A 25122-nucleotide genomic window follows, 5' to 3' on the forward strand; every position below is an offset into this window, starting at 1 on the left:
CTGGGAAAAAGCTGCGGTAGATCTTCCCTACGTGCCAGGATGCAGATGGCAGCCTAAAATGTGACTCTGACGTTGGTGGGCACTTCGACACAATCACCGAGCAAATAGTCTTTATGCTCCAGAAATGCTCTTCTGAATAGTGGCTGCTTCCTACAGTATATCAATAAAGAAATCAGTGGATTCATCGCCCTTGTCACGGATACAGGAAAATCTCGCATCTTCTCTGTTCGCGATGCAGTCCGTAGGCTGGAAAAGTTCTTTTGAGCCCCTGTAATCAAAGCCCTCAATCCAGGACGGGGGCATCCCATCCTCCTCCTCGGGCGGGTAGACATGGAAGTCCATGTGACGATCATCGACCTCGTAGTATCCGACACGTTCATACTGACCATTCTCCGAGCGCGGCCGAAGCACCAAACCCTTGGATGACGATTCATCGCAACCCCGTACGTTACGCGACATGAGAGGGAAGAGATATACTTCCACGCCGCCCGAGTTGCTTTCTGGGGAGAAGTCGGCGAGGTCCCATGTAACATCAAGAGTCCGCGGTGTGTGCCCTTTATCCCTAGCACCCTGAAAGTTGTATAGATAATCCCAATTGTACTTTGACGTGAAAGGCTGGAGGATACCGTGGTACAAGTACTCGCATCGCAGGCGAAGAACTGCGGAAGTAACTGATGCAAATTCGTCACTGGGCGACGTATACTGGACCTCAATACTTTCCACTGTAACCGCGCGATATCTGCTCCTCCTTTGTGGAAATTCCAGATAGAGGTGGTCGCCGTCTCCATGAAAATAAGCCTTGATGATAGCATCAACTGAAGCCCAGGACCATGACGGCGCGCTGATGGCCGTATTTCGTTCCCCTGGGTTCTGAGCCGTCCAGGAGAGCTGGCCCAATAAGCCTTCCTCCCACATACCAGCAATGTATCTCTTTGATCGTTTCAACGACTGCTGCACGGCCCTGGCGAAGCCGGCGATGGCTGCAAGCTTGTCGGTCTGTTTAGTCATCTGACATTCAGTATAAGTCTGCACGACGTTGCACCAGGTGTGCATGTTCAAAAACCGTCTCTCCATCCTGAAGGTCTCGATGCTGTATTTTGCGTGCCACTCGCCAGCCATAACAGAGCTCCCATACCCCGTGGGGTTTGATTCGCAGTAGTGGCCGCCGTTGCATTCCCAAAACACCTGCCGCTTGGTAAAATGAATCGTTCGGTGAGAGAGGCAACGCTCTTGAACAACCCAAGCCCGTTTAGTTAGGGGCAGCGATGTGGCTACATCCCAGCCAGTTGGAAAACAATAATAAACCTCGATGTCGTCTCCGTAATCGTTCCTCAGTTGGATCTGCCAGCGCCAGTTCGAGGGACGGTTGAAGAACAACCCGTCCCTCCCGTCAACTGCCGCCGTAGCGGCGATGTTGACAGTGGCATTACCATAGACGCCTGCCATCAGCGCGGACTCCTCTTGCCAGTCTTGATGGCTGTCCTGCACGATGCAGAGGGAGTCGATCCAAATGTAATCAAGACCCAAATACCGAGTTGTCTCGATGGCTTCCTGGAATGTCTTTGTGAGGTCTTGCATTGGGATACCCCGGAGAAAGAGAGACAGGTTTTGCTTGGTGAGGGTCATGAAATTGTGGCCTCCCCAGCAATGACTCAGTGTTGCATAACTCGTGCTTTGATCTTTGAGTTCGACCCCTAGGCATAACTTGACAGTCGAGCCTCGCACATCCACAAGGCGGGTAGGAAGGCCTGCCGACCTCTTACGGCAATGCTCATGGTGCTGTAGACAATGTTCTAGCCAGGTCTTGCAAAAGGGGAGACCATCCCTTGTGCTGCGATATATGTGGTTGTTCAACCCTAAGAGATATGGTTAGGCCCTTCTCCTTCTCGTTGGCGGTAGGTAGACATGCTTCGAAATGACGTCTTGGACAATTACACACGCTTTTCATGTGAGCAGGGAACACCAAACTGTTCTTCGGTTGAGAGGTCAGGCTCTGGTAGCTCTGTCTCAAGTGTTTCGAAGAACGTAGGTTCTTCATCGGCGTCGCCTTCAGGATTTTCGTACTTGTACCTTAGATCGCTACTGTCGTCGTCAATGCAGACGACCCCAGGCGGGCCTATATTATAGCAAGGGTCTAGGTCGGCACAGGTAAAGGCAGCACAAAGCGCACATCCATGCTGCGCTGCCCGTTGCACCTCGCCGAACGTCAGAAAGTGCTTTGCGTTGAAACTTCTCCACCCTGCGTCTGGTCCGTCTCGCTGACTCTCCCTGAAAGTTGCCATGACGTTGATGCATTTCCCGCAAAGCTTGCTTCCGGCGTTGGTTTGTGGTTTGATGCCCAACTCGGCGTACATCTGGTTCAGACTGGTCTTCAATGCCGCTCGATCGTTTCGGCGTCTCTTCTGATCCTCATCACTTATGGTGGTGCTGATGCTGTCGCTGAATCCCATAGTAATTCGAGTAATTAATTTGCAAGGCACCCAAATGCGACTTCATGGATTCGACAGAGTTTGGCATTGAGATGTTTCAGGGATGATTATTTTATTTCGCTGGGGAATCCATGCATCTTGGTCCTTGTGTCTGTGTGGGGGGTTCTGCATGCATAAGGCCACTTATGCAGCCGATGCGAACAAGGGGGTGTGGCCCAGTTGGTTAAGGCGTGAGTCTCATAAGTATTCACAAGACATCTCAAGATCGCGAGTTCGACTCTCGCCATCCCCAGAATTATTCTTTTTTGCCATTTTCCGGGGCCAAGGAATCCACCGTTTCCATGAATCTTAGGGAGTGGGTCGAAATCTTTTTGGTTTGTGTGAGTGCATAACTTGTTCCAACTTGTGCGTTGTCCGGATCAGCCGAGTACCTTTTTTGGCTTAGTCGGTAAGATTCAGACTGAGGGCAAGAAACGTAGCTGACTCAGCGGAACCCCGAGTCCGCCACGGACAACTTCGAGGCATGAATGTTGACAAGCCGGATGTCCGTGCAGAATTCATAACTTGTCCAAGACTAGTTAGTTAGTGCTGCACATGAGTTGCACAAGCCTAATCTTGCGCTTGCACAATATGAAATCCTCACATCTGGACATAGCACTGTTTCACTCTCTGTTCGGATCCTGCCGGGGTTCTTCCCTGCATGCTCCCATCCAACGCTTCGTTTCTTGTTCTTGTGAACATAGTTGCATATGATTACAGCTTCTTGTGCCCTCAAGCCGATTAGGGGCTTGCAGGCACGGACTTGACATCTCGCGAAAAACTCACGACGCCATCAATCAGACTACCGGCGAGCCGAGGCTTGGCTCAATATTTTACCCTGCAGCCACTGACATTACGAGCGTGGATGCCAAGTCGTCCGCCCTCACTAGGGGGTTGATGTGGTCATCTAATCTAATCTGATCAATCAGATTAACTGGATTGAATCTCCCACATCTGATCCCTGGTACGTGGAGTTGCAGCTACAGTGGAGGCAAGATCTGAGCCATTTTTTTCGCCTCTTTCGTTCTCAGCACGGGCACGGTTACCTAGGCTAGATACTCTTGGCCGTGAGTCGTAGAAAAGGCATAGTCTTGGTGCCAACAAGCTTATTAAGCGGCTCTTCCCAGCCATCAAGAGCCATCTTGGCAGACATCGTCTTTGACGATGATCTTGGCAAACTGGTGCTCCGAGACGCGCTGGCTGGGTCTCTCCCACAAGTAGTGATGCCTTCCCATCTACACTGCTTTCCATCATGACATGCCGCTCGATCCCCAACCCGAAGCTGAGGTCGCACATCGCAACATGGCCTTCGTACTACGCCTCGCCTTTCTGACGGCCACAATCTCGGGGGTACTGTCACAGTCGTCGCAGCTGACTATCCCTCAGAATGAGATATGTGCTACTGCCATCTAGAAAGTCTACAGCGACCTTTCCTTCGTGGGCAATGTCTCGGCAGCTCCTGCCATCTCTGCATGCCGTAACCCTCTCAAGGTTGCCTCCATCTATGCTGCCACTAGGACGTACTGCAAACCGCAAGACTTCGATGCCTCTGTACAATACTACGCTGGGAAGTGCGCGGGGTTTGGCGGTGTCACGATGATCCCGGAGTCCGAGGTTGCTGACAACCTCACGGCGGCTGCACTCCAGAGCATGCGTGTTGTTAGCAAAGGAGAGGTTCCTTCATACTCCAAGCTATCCGCCCCGGTGCTGGTATCGAGGTCGTGGTTCGACGTAGCTTTCAAGACCATTGTAAGTCTCATAACGTCAAAGCCAGCCAAGGGACTTGTTTTCTGACCCTCAATACCGTTAGGATGCATTTCAATTCGAGAAGCGAATCAGACCAATATATGGGTAACAGTCCCTCTCCAAATGCCGCCGGGCACGATGATCGAGGATCGTGGCATCAAATTTGGACAAGGAGCTGACAGTAATGGACATTAGCTTTGCTATGTACGGGTTTTGGGGTGGCGTTATCGTCATTGGCATCGTACATCGCTTGTTCCTACACTTTTGGGTGCATAGATGCTCGTCTTCGGCTTCGGAGCGTTCTGCCTCGGATCCTGTTTCAACCGCTTACTTGTGGCTCCGCAAACACTTTCTAGTGAGAAGCTTGGTTCCGCCATACCACAGACGTGCACTATTATGGTGCACCATACCTACTCGCAGCAAGGCTTTTGTGGTTTTTGCCTATTGGGCCATCAGCATCATTCTTTGCAGTGTAAATTACAGAGCCTTCGAGGGTATCCTAAGGTTTGGACCTCCATGAATAACCCATATTGACTTCTTGACTCTATAGGTACTGATCTAGACTATAGCTGGCCAAAGGTCTCCATCCAACTTTGGCGGTACATTGCCGACAGGATGGCCACGATGTGCTTGTCCAACCTCCCAATCCTGTGGCTATTCAGCGGCCGGAACAATATCTTCATTTGGGCAACGGGCTGGCACTTTTCGACGTTCAACTTGTTCCACAGGCATATCGCGAGGGTGTCGATGCTGCAGGCAGCTATCCATGGAATCAGCAATACGGTCTTCATTTTCAAGACTGGTACCAGTAAGTGCCCGCCAGGGTTATAATCTCAACACGCAGCCTTGATCGGAATGCTGCTAACGGGCCCTGTCACAGAGCTTTTCTACAAGCTGAGATGGAAAGAGTTGTGGTTCCGTTACGGTGTTGTTGTACGTGGTCGCAGGCTCCCTCGTCCCTTAGTGAGAACCACTAACATGAAAAACAGGCCGTAGTTGCCTTGGGACTAATGATGCTGTTTTCCAATCACTGGTTCCGACACAGGTTCTACGACTCTTTTCTTCTCATCCACATCAGCCTTGCGATCGTGGCAATTGTTGGCATCTTTTAGTATGTTCAACCTGGTTTGGTTGTGTTGAATGGCATGGACATGGCTGACCAAAGGATCAGTCACACTTCTATCTACATGGGGAGGTTTGACCCTTATCTTTGGCCCATAGTTGCTCTCTGGTCTTTTGAGCGCGGTGTGAGGCTCGTTCGCATCGTCTACTGCAATCTGCATGTGCGCTTCGGCAAGGGAGGATCACTGCAGCGAACTCGCGCGACAGTCGCATACAACGAGGAGGCAGACATCATCAGCGTGAAGGTGCTGCCCGCAACGACTCTAATCAAGCCGGCGCCAGGTCAGCACTACTTTCTGTATCAGCCGTTCAGACTGAAGGGATGGGAAAGCCACCCTTTTACTCTGGCGTATTGGGAGAAATCTTCCGCGTCAGTCCACGACGACATCTCGCTCTGCTTCTGGATCAGGCCTCGTGATGGATGGACTCGCTCACTCAAGAAGCGATGTCTGCGTTCCGGCGAGCCCAGTATTTCTACCACGATACTCCTTGAGGGGCCGTATGGCAAGCAAGAGCCGCTGTGGGTGTACGATGAAGTCCTCTTGATCGCGGGTGGATCCGGCATCTCAGCCATTGTCTCCTACCTCCTCGATCATGCCAGACGAGCCACCGCTATGACAGAGGATGCTGGCGGCAGGGCACAAGAAAGGTTACGAACGCGCCGCATTACTCTAGTGTGGGCCAACAGGAGCGCAAACTACATGCAGCAAGTTGCCGCGAACGAGCTCACTGAAGTCCTTGCACGGGAGGATGTCAATGTCCAATTTCACTACACCACCGTTTCGGACTCTGGATCAGATTCCCCCATCGGGTGTGACAACCCCCCCAAGGCTACAGATGAGACTGAGAAGGAAGACGATCCTAGAGAGAGGAAGGGATTGGAGGGAGACACCGAAAAACAGACAGTGCCCAACAATCAGCACATTAACGACCCGGAGATCACTATGAAGCCCGGACGGCCGGATCTTCACTTCATTATGAATCAGGCTGCTGCTAGAGCTCATGATGGTGGCATCAGGCTTGCCATAATGGCTTGCGGTCCAGCGAAGATGGTCGACGAGACTAGAGAGATCTCCTATCGCTGTATGAGGGAGCACGGTGGCGCTGTACAATATTTCGAGGAGGCTTTTGGCTGGTAGGAATTTCACCTCTAATGTTCGATCACGTCGAATAGATCCGACGGTCCAACTCCCACGCACCGACATCGGATAGCCTGAATTGAAATAGACACACTTCACCTCTGTCAACCATGCAAGATCTGCTTCATTGTCCAGGTTAGAGCTCAGATTTCTAAGGAGGTGTGGACACAGGTACGCATACCTTTGATTGAAGTACAACCAGATCAGAGTACAGAACTTTCGCTGTCTTAGCTTGGACTGTGCCGCCCCGGAAACAGCTAGACAGCAACGCTCCACGGGCTCTAGGCTTGCCGGGGAGGGCCATTTGGGTCGGAACCTTGACCCACCTGACCCCGCCTGCTCGCGAAAGCTAGCTCCGAGTGGACATGATTCTCCGACTTCACTCCGGACGGGAGGGACGTTTCCCAAATAAGCACAGCACATAGCCACTAACCTTTTGTGTCAGCATGACGAGCAGTAAACTCCTCTGGTTGGCATCCTTTGCTTCAGACAGCGAGCAGAGGTGCAGGAGTACTGACATCACGGCACAAGATGAGTAACAAAGATGGCATGAACTACGCCCCGAAGGGCAAACCCCAGCCAGTGGTCGAAGCGGGCACGTTCGTCATCGCGGCAGCAGCACTAGACCATTCACATGTCTACGGCATGTGCAACGGGCTCGTTGAGGCGGGCGCGACCCTGAAGTGGGTGTGGGACTCTGATCCGGCCAAGGCCGAAGCATTCGTTCGTCAATACCCAGAGCACAAGGTTCAAATCGCCGACTCGCTGGACACAATTCTCAACGACAGCACGGTGAAGCTCGTGGCAAGCGCGGCCGTCCCCTCGGAGCGCTGTGCACTTGGCCTGAAGGTGATGGACGCCGGAAAGGACTACTTCACCGACAAAGCCCCGCTGACCACACTGGCGCAACTGGAGGCGGCGAAGCGGAAAGCGGCGGAGACCGGCCGGAAGTATGCCGTCTACTACAGCGAGCGACTTCACAACGAGAGCGCGGTCTTTGCCGGGCAGCTCGTCGAGCAAGGGGCTATCGGCCGCGTGATACAAACGCTCGGTACAGGCCCGCATCGCGAAGGCGCGCAGGGCCGTCCCGGCTGGTTCTACGAGAAGGAGCTCTTTGGCGGCATCCTCTGCGACATTGGCAGCCACCAGGTCGAGCAGTTCCTGTACTTCACCGGCAACGCCGACGCGCAGGTGGTGGCGAGCCAGACGCGCAACTTTGCGCACCCGCAGCACCCGCGGTTCGAGGACTTTGGCGACGCGGTGCTGGCGGGCGAGAACGGCGCGACGGGCTACTTCCGATGCGACTGGTTCACGCCCGACGGGCTGAGCAGCTGGGGCGACGGGCGCCTGACGATCCTGGGCACCGAGGGCTACATCGAGGTCCGCAAGTATGTCGACATCACGCGCGGCGAGCAGGACGTCGTCTACCTGGTCAACAAGGACGGCGAGGTCCGTCACCCAGTGGCCGGCAAAGTGGGCTTCCCCTTCTTTGGCGAGCTGGTTCTGGACTGCGTCAACCGCACGGAGAACGCGATGTCCCAGGCGCACGCATTCAAGGCCGCGGAGCTTTGCATCAAGGCGCAGATGTTGGCCAACGCACGTCCCTGAGGCGGAGTGGTATTAACTCACAGAGGGCATTGCCAACTACAATGGGAAGATGCATCACGCTTTCGCCAACACTTGATTAATAATGGATAATCTACTGTGAAACTTGAGTGTGACATTGTGGAAGTAATAAAATATGTTAGAGAGCTCAAAAGAGTGTGAATGGCCGTGAAGCAATCATCACTGCTCCGACACCGCCCCTCCAGATCTATCCCGTTACCAGCTTCGATTGATTTTTCAGTTTGTGTATTTGACGCGCTTGGTACGCGGTCGTAGTCCTGGCCTCCCAAGACCATGCCTTGTCATCGTCTTACCCAGCCACTCAGCAATGTCATCCGCCTCGGCATGACAACAGAGCTTGATGTTCTTTTCAAGACATTCCTTCGTGAAGCATTCCTTGACACTCAACTGCAGGATTTTCTCGAGCAGAGGGTCGGTGTACTCCTTATTTTGCCTGTATGATTTCGAGTGACGGGCCCACCTGTATCTCCGGTTGATCGAGTCCATGACAATTCTCGTCAGGGAATCAAGACAGAGCTTGTCGTTTAAGTACACGGGCTTCGGATCGTATAGCGGCGCCCCTCGCGAGACCAACATTCCCGCCAAGCTATACATTTTCTCGTTTCTTACGATCCCCCTTTGGAGAAGGTTCCCCATCACGCCTAAGCCTTCGCCGGTCCGTACGTCAACAGCCGCTCCGCCGTCAAGTAGTAAGGCTACCGACTCAGAAGGGATGCCTTCTGAGATTCTCTCCGGCCTTCCGTCGAGGGACCTAGAGATGGCAATCTGCAGCGGTGTCATCCCGTTTCGAGTGACGGTATTAACGCTTATGCCGCTCTTGACTAGCACTTTCAGCAGCGGTGGATTCTTCAGAATGCTGGTATGAGATATCGTAGTATTGCCTAGCCGCGCTCCAGCTCCAAGCAAGGCATTGACGATATCAAGTCGTGGATGGAAGTGGCAGTAGAATTGACAATCTAGGAGTGTTGCCTGCCCTCCATTCGACCGCTGAATGTCTGCTTTAGCTCCAAGCTGCAGCATCAGCTCAACAACCCTGAGATCGCCCGACTGGCAAGCTCCCCACAGTGGTGTCCATCCATGCCACGAACAGCAGGTATGTGTATGCTGTGTAGCAGACTGGTGGCCTGTTATCTCAACCCGCGCTTCGAGGTCCAGGCCCGCTTTCACCAGCTTGGATAGCATGTTCAAAGGATTGTACTCGCGCCCGGCCAGCTTCTCTATATTGCGGTCGCGGTCGAGGCACATGTGAAGGAGGGTGGCGCCCGGAAGGAGCGTAAGAGTGCATGAACTGAGACTTGCGCCCATATCCATCAGATACGCCGCAACTTTGAACTGCCCCGTCATGCATGCGACGGCGAGAGGGGTGGTGTACCATCGGCCTCCGCGGTGGTTGATGTTGGCACCCAACTTCAATAGAGCTTCAATGACCAGATGGGTAGGCTCCTCCTTGAGCTCGAGAGCTTCTAGCGCCCAGAGTATAGGTGGCGATAAGCTCTGGCACCGGTCGTTGACGTATTCCAGTCCGCCGTACTGTGCGATCAACGTGATCATGTCGGCATTCCCATGCCCTGCAGCAGACTGCACAGCCGAAACTCCCTGCTCGGGTGAGGCCAGCAGGCTGGCACCCCTTTGCAGCAACAGTCGAGCGACTGACAGTTGATTGTGACAGATTGCAAGGTGTAAAGGAGCCCAGACCGGCATCGGTGAATGATCGTCGATCAAAGGCAAATTACCCGCGTACAATCTGCCGTATTGAGCGCCGGTGATGTATTGTTCCCGTCGAGCCAGGCAAGTACACGTCATTTGAGACGGAGCGTTGATATCGGCACCGTAGTCGAGCAGTTTGTCGACCACCTCAGGGTGGCCGGACACGACAGCCAAGTGCAGCGGAGTCTGGAACACCGACGAGCTAGGCCAGTCTCCTGCATGTGTGGAAGACGGATCCCATTTTGGCACAGTCTTGGTCGCAAACTCCTTCCACGGTCGTACGCTCGTGCCATAGATGTTGACGTCGCGAGCGTGTCCTTGCGCTGCCAATGCCTCCTCCAACAGATCTAGGTTGCCGATTTCCGCTGCCCAGAACAATAAGATGTTCTTGTGTTCGATCGCGCTTTTGTTGTAGACTAGGGGCATAAAGCCCCCGTAGAATGCTCGCTTGCTCTGGGCCAGCCGGTCCAGCGAGCCCAAGTCCAGATACTCTGCAATCAGGTATAGGAGTTCGTTAGGTAGTTGATCAAGTCTGGCCATTGATTGCGCGAGGGTTGTGGGCAGGTGATGACGTTCCTCGGTGGAACCACTTGGTCCGGCCATGATCATGATGGTATTCTCGTCGATGGAAGGAACCCGGATGATTGATATTGGACAGAATAGATGACGCTCGATTCGATGTTTGACGGAGATCGTGTATGGTGAGATAGGAGCCTTCCAAAGAGGCCTGCAAGCCAGGTCTTGGGGCAGGTATTTATAGGTTCGAGGGCCACGACAAGATGTGTATCTACGTGAATCACAGCATGCACTAGGGAGTTTGATACGTACCATGGAACCGCCCCTCGTGCCATGGTTGAGGTCGTTTTTTAGTGTCGTCCATTGCTTAGGGGCTCGCAAATGCACTCACCGTGGGAGCTTGGCCCAAGATAACTTGCTCGCGCAGGATAGAGATACAAGGAGCGATGCTGGGCGACATTTTCCATGTGCTCAGAGGACAGATGAGTTTAAGTGCGAGACTTCCAGAGGACTGGCTATATTTGAAAGACCAGACGGACTAGCTCGTCACTGGGTTCCCGGAACCAGGGATTAAGTATGAGGTCTTCCTGACTGATAAGTCTTTTGATATGGAACGCGAGCAAAATATTCCGGTACCTCGATATCCATGTCACGCTTGCTCGTCGCCACAACCACGGGTGCATACTTGATTTGCGGACTTTGGCTTCGGACTGAATTTCACAACTCTGGTTTCCATGTTCTCAAAAGGCTCCTCCAGGGCCTCCGACCACCGCCGCCGGAGAAAAAAACACATAAACCTCTCAAAACAACGTACCGTGTCCCAAGTTATGCGGTCCTAGTCATCTGATGGACCGGTATCTGTCTGGTTTGGGTTGACGGGCCGACGGTTCATGGGTTAATACTTGTCACTTGCCTCATGCGCTCTGGTCAAACCTCGGCAGTGGATCCTTTTCCGTTGCTCGAATGTCACGGCGCATATCCGACAAGCCTTTCACCTATCTAAGCAAAAGGGTTGCAAGCCTAGTGGACGGCGCAGATTGATCAGGACATCGTGTTCCCTTGAGCATTAGCATGCCACTTTCTACCGCCGCAAGAGAACAAGATGCTCTTGGTTGAAAGTTGGAGGCAAAGGCATGGCATATCTGACCACGCTGGACCACTCAGTGTTGTCCTTCCTTTCTTTGTGTGATTGGAAGGAAGAGAGTCAGGGAGCCAAGTCTAGATGTACCTCGAGTCCCAATGACCAATGAAATGACGCATAATATCGCGGTTATGCTGCGAGAGTATACATCCGCCTTGGTCAATGCATAAACAAATCACAAGTCTTCTATCTGGATCTCCATATAGTTTAATGATCTGGTTTCTTTTTAAAGCTCTAGCTACCTGACGCTCACTACATTTTGAAAGCTTCTTGTCTCGTACTCCTCTATTCTACCAGCGCCATATATCAACTTTCCATTGTACGTTTGACCTTTCATCCAACAGCTTAGATGCTAGAAAACATCTAGGTTGATCTCCTCTGCTCTCCTGCGGTACTGTACTTGAAAAGACGGTTTGATGCGCCTCACGGTCTCGTCGAAGGTATACTCTGCGGGATCCGCGCCAGGTACGAATCTCCAGTCATACTTCAAAAGCATATGGCAGAGAGATATCTTGATATGGTGCACAGCAAAGAACCTCCCAGGGCATGCATGTCGGCCAAGACCAAACCCCATATTGCTAGCCTGGACCGTGGCAAGCTGCCACCTCGTCGAGCTTCCAGGTTCCTGTCGCAGTTTTCGGTATCGGGCTGCATCGAACTTTTCAGGTTCTGGGTAGACTTTGCAAAACCAAGGATCAGTACTGCGATGTTCAGAAGCCACGGGAACTCAAAATGGAGCTGCATACTATCTGGGTTTAAGGAGTCCGCGCACACAACGATGCGGCTGCCTTTTGGCAGAACCGAGCCATCGGAGAGATGGATGTTCTTGTTGGCATATCGGCTCATAGAAACTATTTCGTCGTCAGCTAGAGGGCAAATAAGACGACCAATTGATCTGGGTGAGACATGCCGGCATTCGCTGGATACAGTCTCTGGATCTCCTTGATGTAACTGTCCATCAACTCGAGCTTGTGTAAGCCTGCATTCTGGAAGCCATACTCCCCAATCACATCGATGATTTCTTTTCGCAATTGCTCTAATAGCTTTGGACGGGCGCAGACGTTCACAATTGCCTGCGCGTGAAGCGCGCTCTGAGCTCCCATAGCAACCTGGAAGAGTCAACTATTGATCGAAAGTTATGTGAAGAGGGCGTGGAGTAGAAGCGCGTACGAGTGTGAAAGCGAGCTGCGCTGCCGTGTAGTCCACTTTACGGCCTTTCGCAATTTCATACATCCAACGAAGTGTGTTCACAAATTTCGGTGGTTTCTTGCCTTCTTGCAGGGCTTCATCCACTTGTCTGGCTTGCTTTGCAACTTCTGTGTCAATGAGTGTACGGGCTTCATTCACTGTTTTGCGCAATCTTGTGAGCTCCGGAATGAACCAGTATGCGATCGGTCGTAGGAGGGTGGGGCATTTCCGGAGAGCAAATGCCCCAGTGAAGGAGTTGACAGTGTAACTGTTGGCGATGGTAACCCATCTCTCGTTCCGGCACAGGTCTTTGCCAAGGAAGACCCTTGATGACGTGCGCGCGACGAGGTCCAGAGTGCTATCCTTGATGGAAATTGTCCGCCACTCATCGTTATCGCCATAAATCTTGTGCAGGTCATGAATCGTCTCATCAACGAGGTCGTCCGTTACAAGACCGAGATGAGAAGTCAACTTTGTCCGGATAGCTTCCATGGATACGCTGTCTGGCTCTAGGCCCTCTTTGAAGGGCTCAAAGCCAGGATAGTTCGGGAAGAAGTCCTATTTTATCAGTACTGTGCATAATTGTCACGAGATGAAAGACTTACCTGCTTGATGCCCTTGCTGAACTCGAGCCATGGCTCGTTTCGGATCTCGTCAGCAAAGCGGTTTGGCAAAACGATGATGGGACCTGACCCGCTCATCACTTGGAATGGACCGGAACACTTCACAATAATTAGCTTGGTCAAGGCCGGTCCGAGATCTCCTACCCACCTCTTGTAGACCTTTAGCGAGTGCTTCCCGTCCATGCAGAGCATAACTCGCCTTCGGACTGTTGTCCCTCACTGTGATGAGCTTGAATCCGGGCCATGGTTGCTCCCTACGAGAATTACTAAAAACTTGGTATGCTGCTGCAATTACCACTGCAGCGGCCCCCAGAAATGCCAAAACAGGTGCAGAAAGGTATTGAGGCGAAGTCATTGCCAATTTTAGTGGTCCGAGTTTTGCAAGTGAAAAAACGGTTATCCAGACAACTTGGAGTCGACGAAGAGGCGATAAAATAAACTCACAACAAGAGTCGCTATCGGGCCTTTCTCACGCTCTTTGCCCCATGAGTTAAATGTCCAGCCGAACATGAGGTGTTATCTGCGTGAGAGGATTGCCGATCAATTTGACTGAGCCGCCTACGCGCTCAGGATGAATCCTGCAATGCAAGTACAGTTGTGTCCGGGTAAATAGCCATGCGGGAACTAGCCAATACAACAACACCGAAGTGCTGACCCAACGGCACTTCGGAAGTCTGGACCGACAGCTAACCCACCCGCAACCCGTTTCTATGAAAATTGTTGGAGCTATCCTTAGAGTCGCTCAAGCATTGGATCTGAATATCCGTGAATTATCTACGTGATATCTCGGCGGAAACCAAAACCGTCATTTTGAGAGTGACGAGGCCCCGCTTATCCCCCGCATATAAGCAGTTCAAACCAGGTTCAAAGAGTCTTGGCAGCTTTCAAACACTCTACTCGTGACATCGATGGTTGGGCGCTGTCAGACGTGGGCAAGGGCTGACATGATGCGTCGGAAGGAAGGCATGCATGCAACTACAGAAATTCCAAATGCAGCGGGTAATATGATGATATGACAAAGTATATCATTGGCCATGGGAAGTCTGACAACTTCAACATCGTTTCACCTCCAGTTTCCTCTCATCAAGTGTTCCACATCTAGCTTTACCTCTAAGAATGGCTTCCATAACCCCTATTGCCGTTATCGGCATCGGATGCAGACTTCCAGGAGGTGTCGGAAGCCCGGAAGATCTCTGGGATCTCCTCAGCGAAGGCCGGACAGGTCTTTCGGAGATCCCCGCTGACCGTTGGAACGTCGACGCCTTCTATCACCCCGATCCAGAGGCAAGGGAAGCCCTCAACACTAGGAAAGGATATTTCCTGAAACAGAATGTTGCAGAATTCGACGCCAGATTCTTTGGCTTCTCTACGGCGGAAGCCGAGCAAACTGATCCGCAACAGCGCCTTGTGCTTGAGACTACATATGAAGCGCTCGAGAATGCCGGAATCCCGTTGGAGACCCTCAAAGGCTCAGACACTTCTGTTTTCATTTCAGTATTTGCTCGAGACTACGACCGTATGACGTGGAAAGACCTGCCTAACGTTCAGAAACACGCTATCACCGGCAATGGCGAGGCGATCCTAGCCGCTAGGATTTCTTATGTTTTTGATCTAAGGGGAGGCGCGATGACTATCGACACCGGTTGCGTAAGTTATTTTCGGGCACTCTTTCGATGATCAGCACTGACATCCCATTCAGTCCGGGAGCTTGGTAGCAGTGCACCAAGCGTGTCTTTCCTTGAGAAGCGGAGAGTCACGCATGGCTATTGCTGGAGGGACCGAGTTGTTACTCCACCCCGATCAGTTTGTTCCCTGGAGTTATAACGGGTAAGTGCAAGTAGCCGTTCTGAGGATGAGTTGGACAACCTAACAATCCTACTAGGATGGCGAATCCGGAAGGACAATGCTTTGCCTTTGATAGCCGAGGTGCTGGGTATGGGCGCGGCGAGGGTGTGGGCACTGTTATCCTCAAGCGTCTAAGTGACGCTATCCAGGACGGAGACCCAATCCATTCGGTAATCCTAAACTCGGGCATAAATCAAGACGGGAAGACTGCTGGAATTCTTCTCCCCAATGCCGAGGCTCAGTCTGCATTGGTAAAGCATGTCTACCAGTCCGCAGGGCTTGATCCAGCGAATACTCTGTATGTTGAGGCTCACGGGACAGTAAGTAACCCCCACAAATCTAAAGCAGCATGAGCCATACATGCTAATCAGTCCCCAGGGCACACAAGCGGGTGAGTTAGTCGATGACAACCTGTCTACACAGTAAATCGGTTCTACCAATTACGGACACTGATGTTGCTTACCCAAACCACAGGCGATAAGGCGGAGATCCACTCAATAGCGGAGGCCATCTCGAAGGAAAGACCAAGCCAGGATCTCTATGTTGGCTCTGTGAAAGCAAATATCGGACATCTGGAGGCGTCTAGTGGTATTGCGGGCTTTATCAAGGCTGTTATGGTGCTGAAGAAGGGCCAGATCCCACCTCAGCCAAACTTCGAAAATGAGAAGCCAGGCCTGAATTTGAAAGCGAGAGGAATCAAGGTAAGCACGTTTTTTGATCCATGTGCAGGCTTTTCATTAATCGTGGATGATACACAGATACCCACTGAGCTTACGCCCTTGTTACCAAGGGGCTATGCCGGCCCCCAACGAGTGTCTGTCTCCTCGTATGGCTATGGTGGAACCAATGCGCACGTCGTGCTGGAGTCCATTCACACGATGCTGGATCGGGAAATGTCCGTTCGCCGTTCTCTCGTTGAACCCTTACATAATGGCGTAGCAAATGGATACACAGAGCGTCACACAAATGGCGTTACTAACGACAGTATTTCCCTCGTCAACAAAAGCCAGAGGGCGTTCCTTTTCCCTCTAACAGCCCACGCCGAAGCGGCGCTAAAGGCCCTTCCCTCCAATATGATGCAATGGATGGCAACCGGTAAAAGGACTCAAGAGGACCTTGGGAGTCTTTCATACACCCTGTGTTGTCGACGATCTTTGTTTCGATGGAGAAGTGCCATTGTTGCCTCAACAGTCCAGGAGTTACAAGACACACTGGCTGCACCACTGCAGAAGTCACGAGCGGCTACCTCGACTACGCTAAGTTTTGTCTTCACGGGGCAAGGGGCTCAGTGGCATGCTATGGGCAGAGAGCTTATCTCAACGTCATCCATATTCCGAACCTCATTGGAGGATTCCAATACCATTTTGAAGGAGCATGGCTGCTCTTGGGACCTCTTGGCTGAACTTCAAAGGGACGAGCAAAAGTCTCGTGTTGGAACAGGGGAGCTTGCACAGCCGATAACAACAGCTATTCAGATCGCCTTGGTGGACCTGTTCGCCATTGCTGATATTATCCCGGATAAGGTCGTTGGTCATAGCTCTGGCGAGATTGCTGCCGCCTACGCCGCCGGACGGTTAGATCGGTGCGCTGCCATTCAAGTGTAAGTCTTCCTAAAAGTGGGCTTCATCTTTCATTGATTGACCTGATCCTATAGTGCTTTTTTCCGGGGACAGTACTCAGCCCAAGCGAGGACTGCCAATGAAGTGCCTGGGGCCATGCTTGCCGTTGCAGGTGGGGAGAAGACTGTTGCCCCATTACTCGACATAGTGTCCGCGAGTGGCAAGGGGCGGCTCTCAGTCGCTTGCGTCAACAGTCCAGACAGTGTGACTGTTTCAGGAGATGCCACTGCAATCCGAGAGCTAGAGAGAATGATGGAGGTTGAAGTTCGCTTGCAGACTCGAGCTCTCAAGGTTGACACTGCCTACCACTCCTATCATATGGAAAAGGTCGCCTCCGCCTATCTTTCCTCCCTTCAAGGGGTGAAGTGGATCGAGAAGCCTGCATCGGAAGTCACTTTCTACTCGGCCGTCACGGGAGGCATCAAGAATTCTAACTTTGGTGCGGAGTATTGGACTGAGAATTTGGTGTCTCAAGTTCGGTTCAGCCAAGCACTCGAAACTATGGCTTCTGACCTCATCAAGCATGGACCGACAACGAAAGATCAGGCCAATGTGTTGATTGAGATCGGTCCACATTCAGCGCTCCAAGGACCGATCCGACAGACCTTATCCCAGTTTCCTGGTCTTACGTACACTTACTGCCCGTCGCTCGTCAGGAAGAAGGAGGCAGATAGGACTGTTCTGTCAACTGCTGCTCGGCTATTTGAACTCGGGCTTCCGGTCAGACTGGAGCGTCTTGTTAGTCTACAGGATGATGATACTCCCAGGCGCTGCCTCAGCGATCTACCACCGTATCCCTGGGATCATTCTCGACAGTATTGGCGGGAGTCGAGGTTGAGCCGAGATCACCGATTGCGCCAATTCCCTTATCACGATCTCCTCGGGCTTCTAGATGTCATGAGTCCACTCAAGGAACCACGCTGGAGGTACCACATTGGTGTGGCGCGCCTCCCATGGCTGAACCACCATGTGGTCGAGCGACAGGTCATTTGGCCTGGGACTGGATATATGTGTATGGCCATTGAGGCCATGAAGCAGCTTGTGCGACTGCGCAGCCCGGAAAGCACGGTTGTAAACCTTACTATGAAGGACTTTGAGGTTGCGAAAGCAGTCATCGTCCCCAGCGAGCAATTTGACGGGCACAGCTCTGAGGTCGAGGTCCAGCTCATCCTGTCATCTGCCGAGAATGCCAGTGAAGACAGTGGCTGGGAATCTCTCCGAATCATGTCCGCACTGCCCGACGGCTCATGGGCGCAAAACTTCTCGGGGATGATCCGCGCCGATTTATCGTCTATTGGCAACCTAGGAGAGACTGAATGGGCTGCAGACGACAGCATCACTCACTTAGCACAGTCTCTCGAGGACCTCAAGAGGATCCGTTCACAGGCCACCACCCAGGTCGATCCAAACACTCTGTATTCAGCCATGGCAGCAGCGGGCAATGAATTTGGCCCGAGCTTCATGTCACTGAAGGAAGTCAGCATTGGTAAGCGAGTCGGCTTTGCAAAGATGATTGTGCCAGACATCGGTCTCTACATGCCCCGGTCTGTGTACCAACCACATACCATTCACCCAGCCGTCCTCGATGTTCCAAATCACGTCATGGGTCTGTTATTCTACGAAGAGTGCTGCAAGGCAGCGGTCATGCCTACCACTACATCAGAGTTCAGTATCTCAACCGAAGTTACCATCAACCCCAGCGATGAATTGCTCATCGCTTGTGAGATCATGCCTGAGGGCAAAAGGTCTGCTCAAGGCAAAACATGGCTTTTCAAGGAACTTGACAACGGCCAAAGGATTGGCCTTATCTGTGCTACCGACTCGATACGGTTGCGTGCTGTCGGCGAAGAGGCCAACAACGAGTCCGACAAGCCTTTCAGCCGAAAAAAGAATTATCGCGTGGCCTGGGGCGATCATATCGATTGTCTCACAGAGTCAGCATATCACGGATTAGTGACCTCAGCATATGTCAATCCAGAGGGTCGGCTCAGCATTGGCGACCAGCTTAAGCTCAACGATCAGGCTGCATCGATCTACCTCGAAAGAGCTCTGACCGAGCCAATCTCTAGACCCAAATCGGCAGCCCCGCATCTTGACATCTTTCATGATTGGATTACAGACTACTTGGGCTCGTCTCGTCAGAAAACCTTGCTAGCAGGTATAGAGACTGAGATCGACAAAGACGAGCTGCTCCAGAGGTCTGTCGCGTCGGGTATCGAAGGCCAAATGCTGGCCCGGGTAGGCAAGCATCTCCCAGCTATCCTTCGCGGCGAACTACACTCTCTCAATGTAATGATCGAAGACGACTTGTTGAACAAGTTCTACATGGACGGGCCTTTGGAAGCTTCCAACGTGCAGGCAGCCGAATTTGTGCGACTGCTTGCCCATAACAAGCCGCATATGGCTGTGCTTGAAATTGGAGCGGGTACTGGCGGTACCACTGCCTCAATACTTCGAAGCCTGGACGCTTACGGCGAGTCCCTTCTCGAGAAGTACTGCTACACCGATATCTCTGCCGGGTTCTTCGAGCATGCGGAGAAGAAGTTTGCCAAATGGAGGCGGTTTCTCGACTTGAGAACTCTTGACATCTCAAGAAATCCGCTTGACCAAGGGTTTGAACCTAACACATACGACCTTATTGTGGCTTCCAATGTCATCCACGCGACTCCGCGTATTTCTGCAACACTGGCACATGTCAGATCGCTACTAAGAACTGGGGGACGTTTTGTATTAGTGGAGATGACAAGACCTACTGTTGCAGAGGGGATGATCTTTGGAACACTCTCCGGGTAAGTTGGGATATCTACGTTGGTGTCTTATTATTACTAAGTCGTATTACAGGTGGTGGGCGTCTGAAGATGGGCGCACAGGCTCTCCCTTACTGGCTCGAGAGGGCTGGCATGATGCGCTCCAGAAGGCCTCTTTTGATGGTATCGAGTTCGCTTCCTACGATCACGATGGCCCGTACCCAAGAACATCAGTCATCATTTCAAAGGCGGTGGATATTGAACTCAGGGGCGAGCCAGATGCTGAACTCTCGGAGGCTATCGTGATAGAAGGTCCTTCAAGCACACAGTCAGCTCCCTTCACCACCGCTGTTATCTCCAAGCTAAAACAGCACGGGCTTCACTGCTCGATTGAGAGATGGGACCGGCTGGAGGTGCCGGTATCCAACGCAGACAGCAAGATCGTCATCATCTTGGACCACCTCGAAAATCCCCTACTGGCTAGTCCAAATGATGCTGTGTTTGAAAAGATCAGGAGGCTTCTCATGACCAGTCAAAGAGTCTGCTGGGTTACATATCACGAATCGACCGACGCGAACATCTCCGCCATGGGCGGCCTGGCTGTCGGCATGGCACGGTCCATACGGCGCGAGAATGAACAGATGCGGCTTATAACGCTCAACATCGAAGACGCCGTAGCGGAAGGCACCCTGTCTGGTCCGTCGGGCTCTGTCGCAAAGGTTGTGAGCATCTGTCTCAACCCTGACCCCAAGACTGGCATAGTGGACGACTCTGAGTTCGCACTTCGCCAAGGTCGCTTGATGATCCCGAGACTGCACGCAGATGTGGAGTTCAATACTTGGGCTAATCGTGTGAATTGCCACGGAAGAGTCGAGCCTGGATCATTCCAGGGCAGTGGTCCGCTCAAACTGGAGGTGCAGGTTCCGGGCCTACTCAGCAGCCTTTGCTTCACACATGACCACGCTCCGACGCTAGCTCTGGCTGATGACGAGATTCAGCTGGACACAAGGGCGTTTGGTGTCAATTTCCGGGATGTCTTCATAGCGCTCGGCCAGATGCCGCCGGGAACACCTATGGCAGGCGAGGTTGCTGGAGTCGTCACCGCCGTCGGGTCAGGATATTTCGTCCAAAGGACGTACAAAGTGGGCGATCGAGTCATCGGCCTCCTTGGAGTGCCATATTCGAGCCAAACAAGGGTCAAAGGAGTTCACTGTCAGCTACTGCCAGACTCAATCAGCCTTACAGACGGTGCTTCCATATACACAGTCTATTTGACGACCTTCTACAGCTTAGTGGAGGTTGCAAGGCTGGAGATGGGACAGATTGTTCTTATCCACTCAGCGTCTGGAGGTGTTGGCCAGGCTGCGATACAAATTGCACAGCTCATAGGCGCCGAGGTGATCGCCACTGTGGGCAGCGTCGAGAAGCGCAACTTCATCACAAAGGAATACGGCATTCCGAAAAGTCATATTTTGTCGTCCCGCTGGTCTCCTAACACCATGAGGCGCAAGATCATGCAGTTGACTGAGAACAAGGGAGTCAATGTGGTGCTCAATTCATTGGCTGGAGAGGTGCTGGCTGAAAGCTGGGACTGCCTAGCTCCCCTCGGTGTCCATATTGAGCTCGGGAAGACAGATATCTACAGGAAGAGCAGTTTGAGCATGGCCCCATTCGACAGAAACCTGACTTTTGCCGCAGTCGATCTCACGGTGCTCCTTGCGACGATCCCGATGAAGATGTTTACGCTCCTTGGGAGGATACTGCAGTTATTTGACCAACAAAAGCTGACGCCTGTACGGCCATTGAACGTCCTTCCGATCAACCGAATTGAGTCGGCTTTCAGACTCATTGCGGAGAGGAAGCACATGGGCAAAGTGATCCTCGAGGTACCGCAGAATCAAGAATCACTGGTAAACGTCGTCCTCCAACCTCCGCCTATTTCCCAACTATCGGCAAGCGGAACCTACCTCGTTGCTGGAGGTCTTGGTGACCTTGGCCAGAGGATCTGCAAGCTGCTCGCTAGCTTCGGGGCGGGACACATCGTGACACTGTCACGTAGGTCACTTGACAAGACTTCTCTCCACGATCTGGAGGATCAAGTCAGCAGGCTAGGTGGCAAGTTGTACGTAGTTCAATGTGATATTACCGACAAAGACAGCATCTCTCGGGTACAGGAATATTGTCGGATGTCTTCATTACCTCCAGTCCGGGGCATCATACACGGCGGAATGGTCTTGAAAGATCGGCCGTTCGCTAGTATGAGGCTTGAGGACTGGGCTGCAGCTCTCGGACCAAAGGTTACAGGTACGATCAACCTGAACGACACGTTCCAGTCTCCAGAGCTGGACTTCTTCATTACTCTGTCTTCAGTCAGCGGCATAGCAGGCAGGCTTGCCCAAGCCAACTACTCTGCCGGAAACTGTTTCCAAGACGCCTTCGTGCATGCACAAAACGGCAGAACGCGCACGCGATACTTCACCATCAACATTGGCGCGGTGACAGGTTCAAAGTCTATCGCCTCCATGACGGCAAGCGCAGCACAGCAAGAGCTGATGCAATCGGCAAGCATGACCTTTACGGAGCTCTTCCAAGTTCTACAGTACGCCATGGACCCTAGCACTGCCTTCGATGGCTGCGCTCAGTCAGCCATGGGCTTTGATCGACTATCGCTGCTGTCACAGGACCACTTCGCAGCCGCGAACCCCTTCTTCGGCATGTTACCATACACGGAAGACGCAAGCTTGAGTAAGTCTCAGGAGTCGAACCCTACGCGTGACATCGGCAGCGCCCTACGGAATGCTTCCTCGATGGATGAGGCCGTCGAGGTGATTTCGCAAGCTATCGGCGAGAAGTTCGTCGCTTTTATCAACAGAGACCTTGAAGACATCAGTTTCGATATGCCTCTGTCGTCTTTTGGCATGGATTCTTTGGTCTCTATTGAACTGAAAAATTGGAGTAAGTTCTCTTTTGTAAAACGTTGTCAGACTGAATACGGTTATTCTCTCAGTATTAGCGCTAACGTATCGTACTTCAAAGTGATGCGCACCTTCAGCGTGGCCCTTCAAGCCTCGGAGCTCAATGGGCCAGCCAGCATCTTGGCTCTTTCTCGAACTCTCGCCACTAGGTCCACACTTCTCAATCCTGCTGTCCGAAACAAGTCAACTCCCGACGAGCGAGCGGAAGAGCAAAACTCTGCCCCAGTTGAAGAGCCGATAAAGCAGGATCAAGGTCACGGGTATGACTGTTGTCGTCAATTCGAACAGCTTCCCAAGCAGCCTATTCCCGACTTCGACGAAGCTATGCAAGACCATCTCGAAAATGCAGGACACTTTGCTGCTGACTCAGAAGAGCTCGAGTCATTCCGCCAGATCCTGAACGAGTTCACTACCCACGGGAGTGTTGGCCGTCGTGTCTACGAGCAGCTTGTCAGGGAGGCTCAGGATCCGTCTATAGAAAATTGGTCAGCCGACTACGTCCTCAACTCCATTCATGTTAACTTTCGCCACGGACTCCCTTATTCAAGCTTTCTGCTTCTCCAGCCCGACGGAAAGTTTCCGCACTCTCAGGCTGAGCGGGCGGCCCTGCTAGCTACAGCAGCATATGACTGTAAGGAGGCTCTGGAGACAACAGGCCAGGTTCCTGGAAAGTGGATGTTTGGAACGCCCCAGTGCAACCACCAGCAGGAATGGATGTTCGACGCTGTTCGGGAGCCTGCTATGGGTTGCGACATCAGCCGGAAGTATTCAAGCAATCATCTTGCTGTGTTGCGGAACGGCCATGTCTTTCGCATTCCTTTTGTTGAGAATGGCGTCCGGGTATCATACAGTCGACTCAAGAACGCCCTAGAACACATCCTACAAACGGCAGGCGAGAAGTCCTGGGCAGGCATACTTACCGTTGACAACAGGGACTCTTGGGCTAAGGTAGGGTATTTTCCATTATACTGATCTGAGAAAATTAGGCTAACCAGGTTATTATGGCGCAGAGACGGCAGGAACTGTTAGCATTCGACGTCCGGAACGTTGCATTCTTCAAAGCGATTGAGGAAGCCACCCTGGTCCTCAATTTAGACAACGGCACACCTACAAATCTCACTGAGCATCTCACACAATCCATGCTCCATGCCGGGTTCAATCGCTGGTGGGATAAGGCGATGCAATTTGTGGTCACGGAGAATGGCAAGTCTGCTGCCATCTTCGAACATTCTCGTATTGATGGCGTCACGCCACTTGGCTTGTTATACCATCTCCGCGATGCGATCAGTTCTCACAGGCCCTCAACTACCAATGGCGTGGAAAGCTCAGAGAGCGGAGTGAGCATGGTGGAAGAATTGCAGCTTTTCACGAACGAGGATGTTGAGTCGCATATCAGCAACCTCCGCAGCCGATACACAAACATGCTGTCGCAGCGTGAATTCATAACCCACACCACGAGCGAGTTTGGTAAGACCTTCCTCGTCAGTCATAGCATCCCTATCAAGGGTGTGGTAGAGGCAACAATCCAGCTAGCGAGCCGTCTTTACCACGGTGGTTGGAACCCGGAGAGCTGGGAGGGCGTGTCCCTTGCCCACTATCACAAGGGCCGTCATGACATGATCCAGACCGTGTCCAAAGTGGTCGACGACTTCTGCTCAGTTGCTACAGATGATTCCGTCCCAGCCTCGCAGCGCAAAGCGCTCATGCTCAGTGCCGCGAACGACATGAGCGCAGGTGTAAAGAAGGCAATGGAGGGCAAGGGATACTTCCGACTTTTCAACATCATCAACGCAATATGGCCCAAGGACGAGCCGCGGCCAGATTATTTCAACCATCCGGTCAGCCGCCGTATCGAGTCTTTTACTCTTGTCGTTACCATGTTGGACGCTGTGGCTCCTGGAGCAGCCGCTATGCCCGCGAATCCTGGGTCGATGAGAATCAGGTACGCCGTTGGCGACGACGAGTAAGTATATTACCCACCGTGGCTGTAGGATATCTTGAATGCTAATCAAGACCAGCATTACCTTTGGAGTTCTTGGACCGAAGGGCAAAGTTCGCGAGTGGAGCAGGTGTTTTGATACTGCCGCTACAATCATTAAAACCCTCATTCTATCCGGATGAGGATACGGTGGGTATGGGGAGGGGCATAATGTGTGAACTTGAACTAGAGAGTAGCTTGAGAAGCACAACCGATGGAAGTGTCTTAAATTACCTTCTGTTCTGTACGTTATACTTGCAATTATTCCTCAGTTGCAGCCGCATGACAGACTGTGCATTTGAGTAACACTAGGTGAAATGAGTAGAATAGATTCAAGTCCGAAAGAAGAGTTACAGACCAATCATATCTTAAAGCATCTTGTTGGCAAAACTACCGCAATTGAGCCCCCACTCCAAACGGATGAAGAACCCGAGGGGGAGCTAGCCTCTGCTGCATACATTGGAGTGCTACATCTTCAGGGTCCAGCAAGTTGTTCAATTCAGTTTTTCTCGCCGCGTACCTTTGGCAACAAGGTTATGGTTTGACACAGAAGAGGACAACCAAATACTTCAGGCCGCTTGTTCAAAACTGGAGGTGATGAAGAAGTTTTCTGACGAAAGAGCGAAACCATCCCGATGATCCAGAGAGCCGGCGAAGCTATGGTGTGCTAGCTCGGGATGCC

The 25122-nt window shown here is 52.2% G+C and overlaps 6 protein-coding genes across 6 annotated transcripts; 3 read left to right on the forward strand and 3 right to left on the reverse strand.

The window, feature by feature from the left end:
* Positions 1-150: 150 nt before the first annotated feature.
* Positions 151-2450, reverse strand: E0L32_006145 (uncharacterized protein; the record flags this gene model as incomplete). The annotated part of the gene is made up of 2 exons (XM_031140745.1): positions 151-1856; positions 1940-2450. The coding sequence occupies 2 exons, from the start codon at positions 2448-2450 to the stop codon at positions 151-153; spliced, it is 2217 nt and encodes a 738-aa protein (XP_030995126.1).
* Positions 2451-3725: 1275 nt separating this feature from the next.
* On the forward strand, positions 3726-6475 carry E0L32_006146 (uncharacterized protein; the record flags this gene model as incomplete). The annotated part of the gene is made up of 7 exons (XM_031140747.1): positions 3726-3818; positions 3882-4217; positions 4279-4319; positions 4784-5022; positions 5095-5147; positions 5204-5325; positions 5386-6475. The coding sequence occupies 7 exons, from the start codon at positions 3726-3728 to the stop codon at positions 6473-6475; spliced, it is 1974 nt and encodes a 657-aa protein (XP_030995127.1).
* Positions 6476-7006: 531 nt separating this feature from the next.
* Positions 7007-8083, forward strand: E0L32_006147 (uncharacterized protein; the record flags this gene model as incomplete). Its single annotated transcript, XM_031140748.1, has 1 exon — positions 7007-8083. The coding sequence occupies one exon, from the start codon at positions 7007-7009 to the stop codon at positions 8081-8083; it is 1077 nt and encodes a 358-aa protein (XP_030995128.1).
* A 234-nt stretch (positions 8084-8317) lies between these two features.
* E0L32_006148 (uncharacterized protein) lies at positions 8318-10417 on the reverse strand (the record flags this gene model as incomplete). The annotated part of the gene is made up of 1 exon (XM_031140749.1): positions 8318-10417. The coding sequence occupies one exon, from the start codon at positions 10415-10417 to the stop codon at positions 8318-8320; it is 2100 nt and encodes a 699-aa protein (XP_030995129.1).
* A 1914-nt stretch (positions 10418-12331) lies between these two features.
* E0L32_006149 (uncharacterized protein) lies at positions 12332-13631 on the reverse strand (the record flags this gene model as incomplete). The annotated part of the gene is made up of 4 exons (XM_031140750.1): positions 12332-12574; positions 12636-13211; positions 13259-13375; positions 13425-13631. The coding sequence occupies 4 exons, from the start codon at positions 13629-13631 to the stop codon at positions 12332-12334; spliced, it is 1143 nt and encodes a 380-aa protein (XP_030995130.1).
* Positions 13632-14392: 761 nt separating this feature from the next.
* E0L32_006150 (uncharacterized protein) lies at positions 14393-24583 on the forward strand (the record flags this gene model as incomplete). The annotated part of the gene is made up of 10 exons (XM_031140751.1): positions 14393-14923; positions 14976-15103; positions 15159-15441; positions 15500-15512; positions 15596-15822; positions 15880-16721; positions 16776-19529; positions 19582-23410; positions 23449-24425; positions 24481-24583. The coding sequence occupies 10 exons, from the start codon at positions 14393-14395 to the stop codon at positions 24581-24583; spliced, it is 9687 nt and encodes a 3228-aa protein (XP_030995131.1).
* Between the last annotated feature and the right edge of the window lie 539 nt (positions 24584-25122).

Source organism: Thyridium curvatum, assembly GCF_004353045.1.
Source record: "Thyridium curvatum strain D216 chromosome Unknown NODE_34_length_383523_cov_77.689754, whole genome shotgun sequence".
NCBI lineage: Eukaryota > Fungi > Ascomycota > Sordariomycetes > Thyridiales > Thyridiaceae > Thyridium > Thyridium curvatum.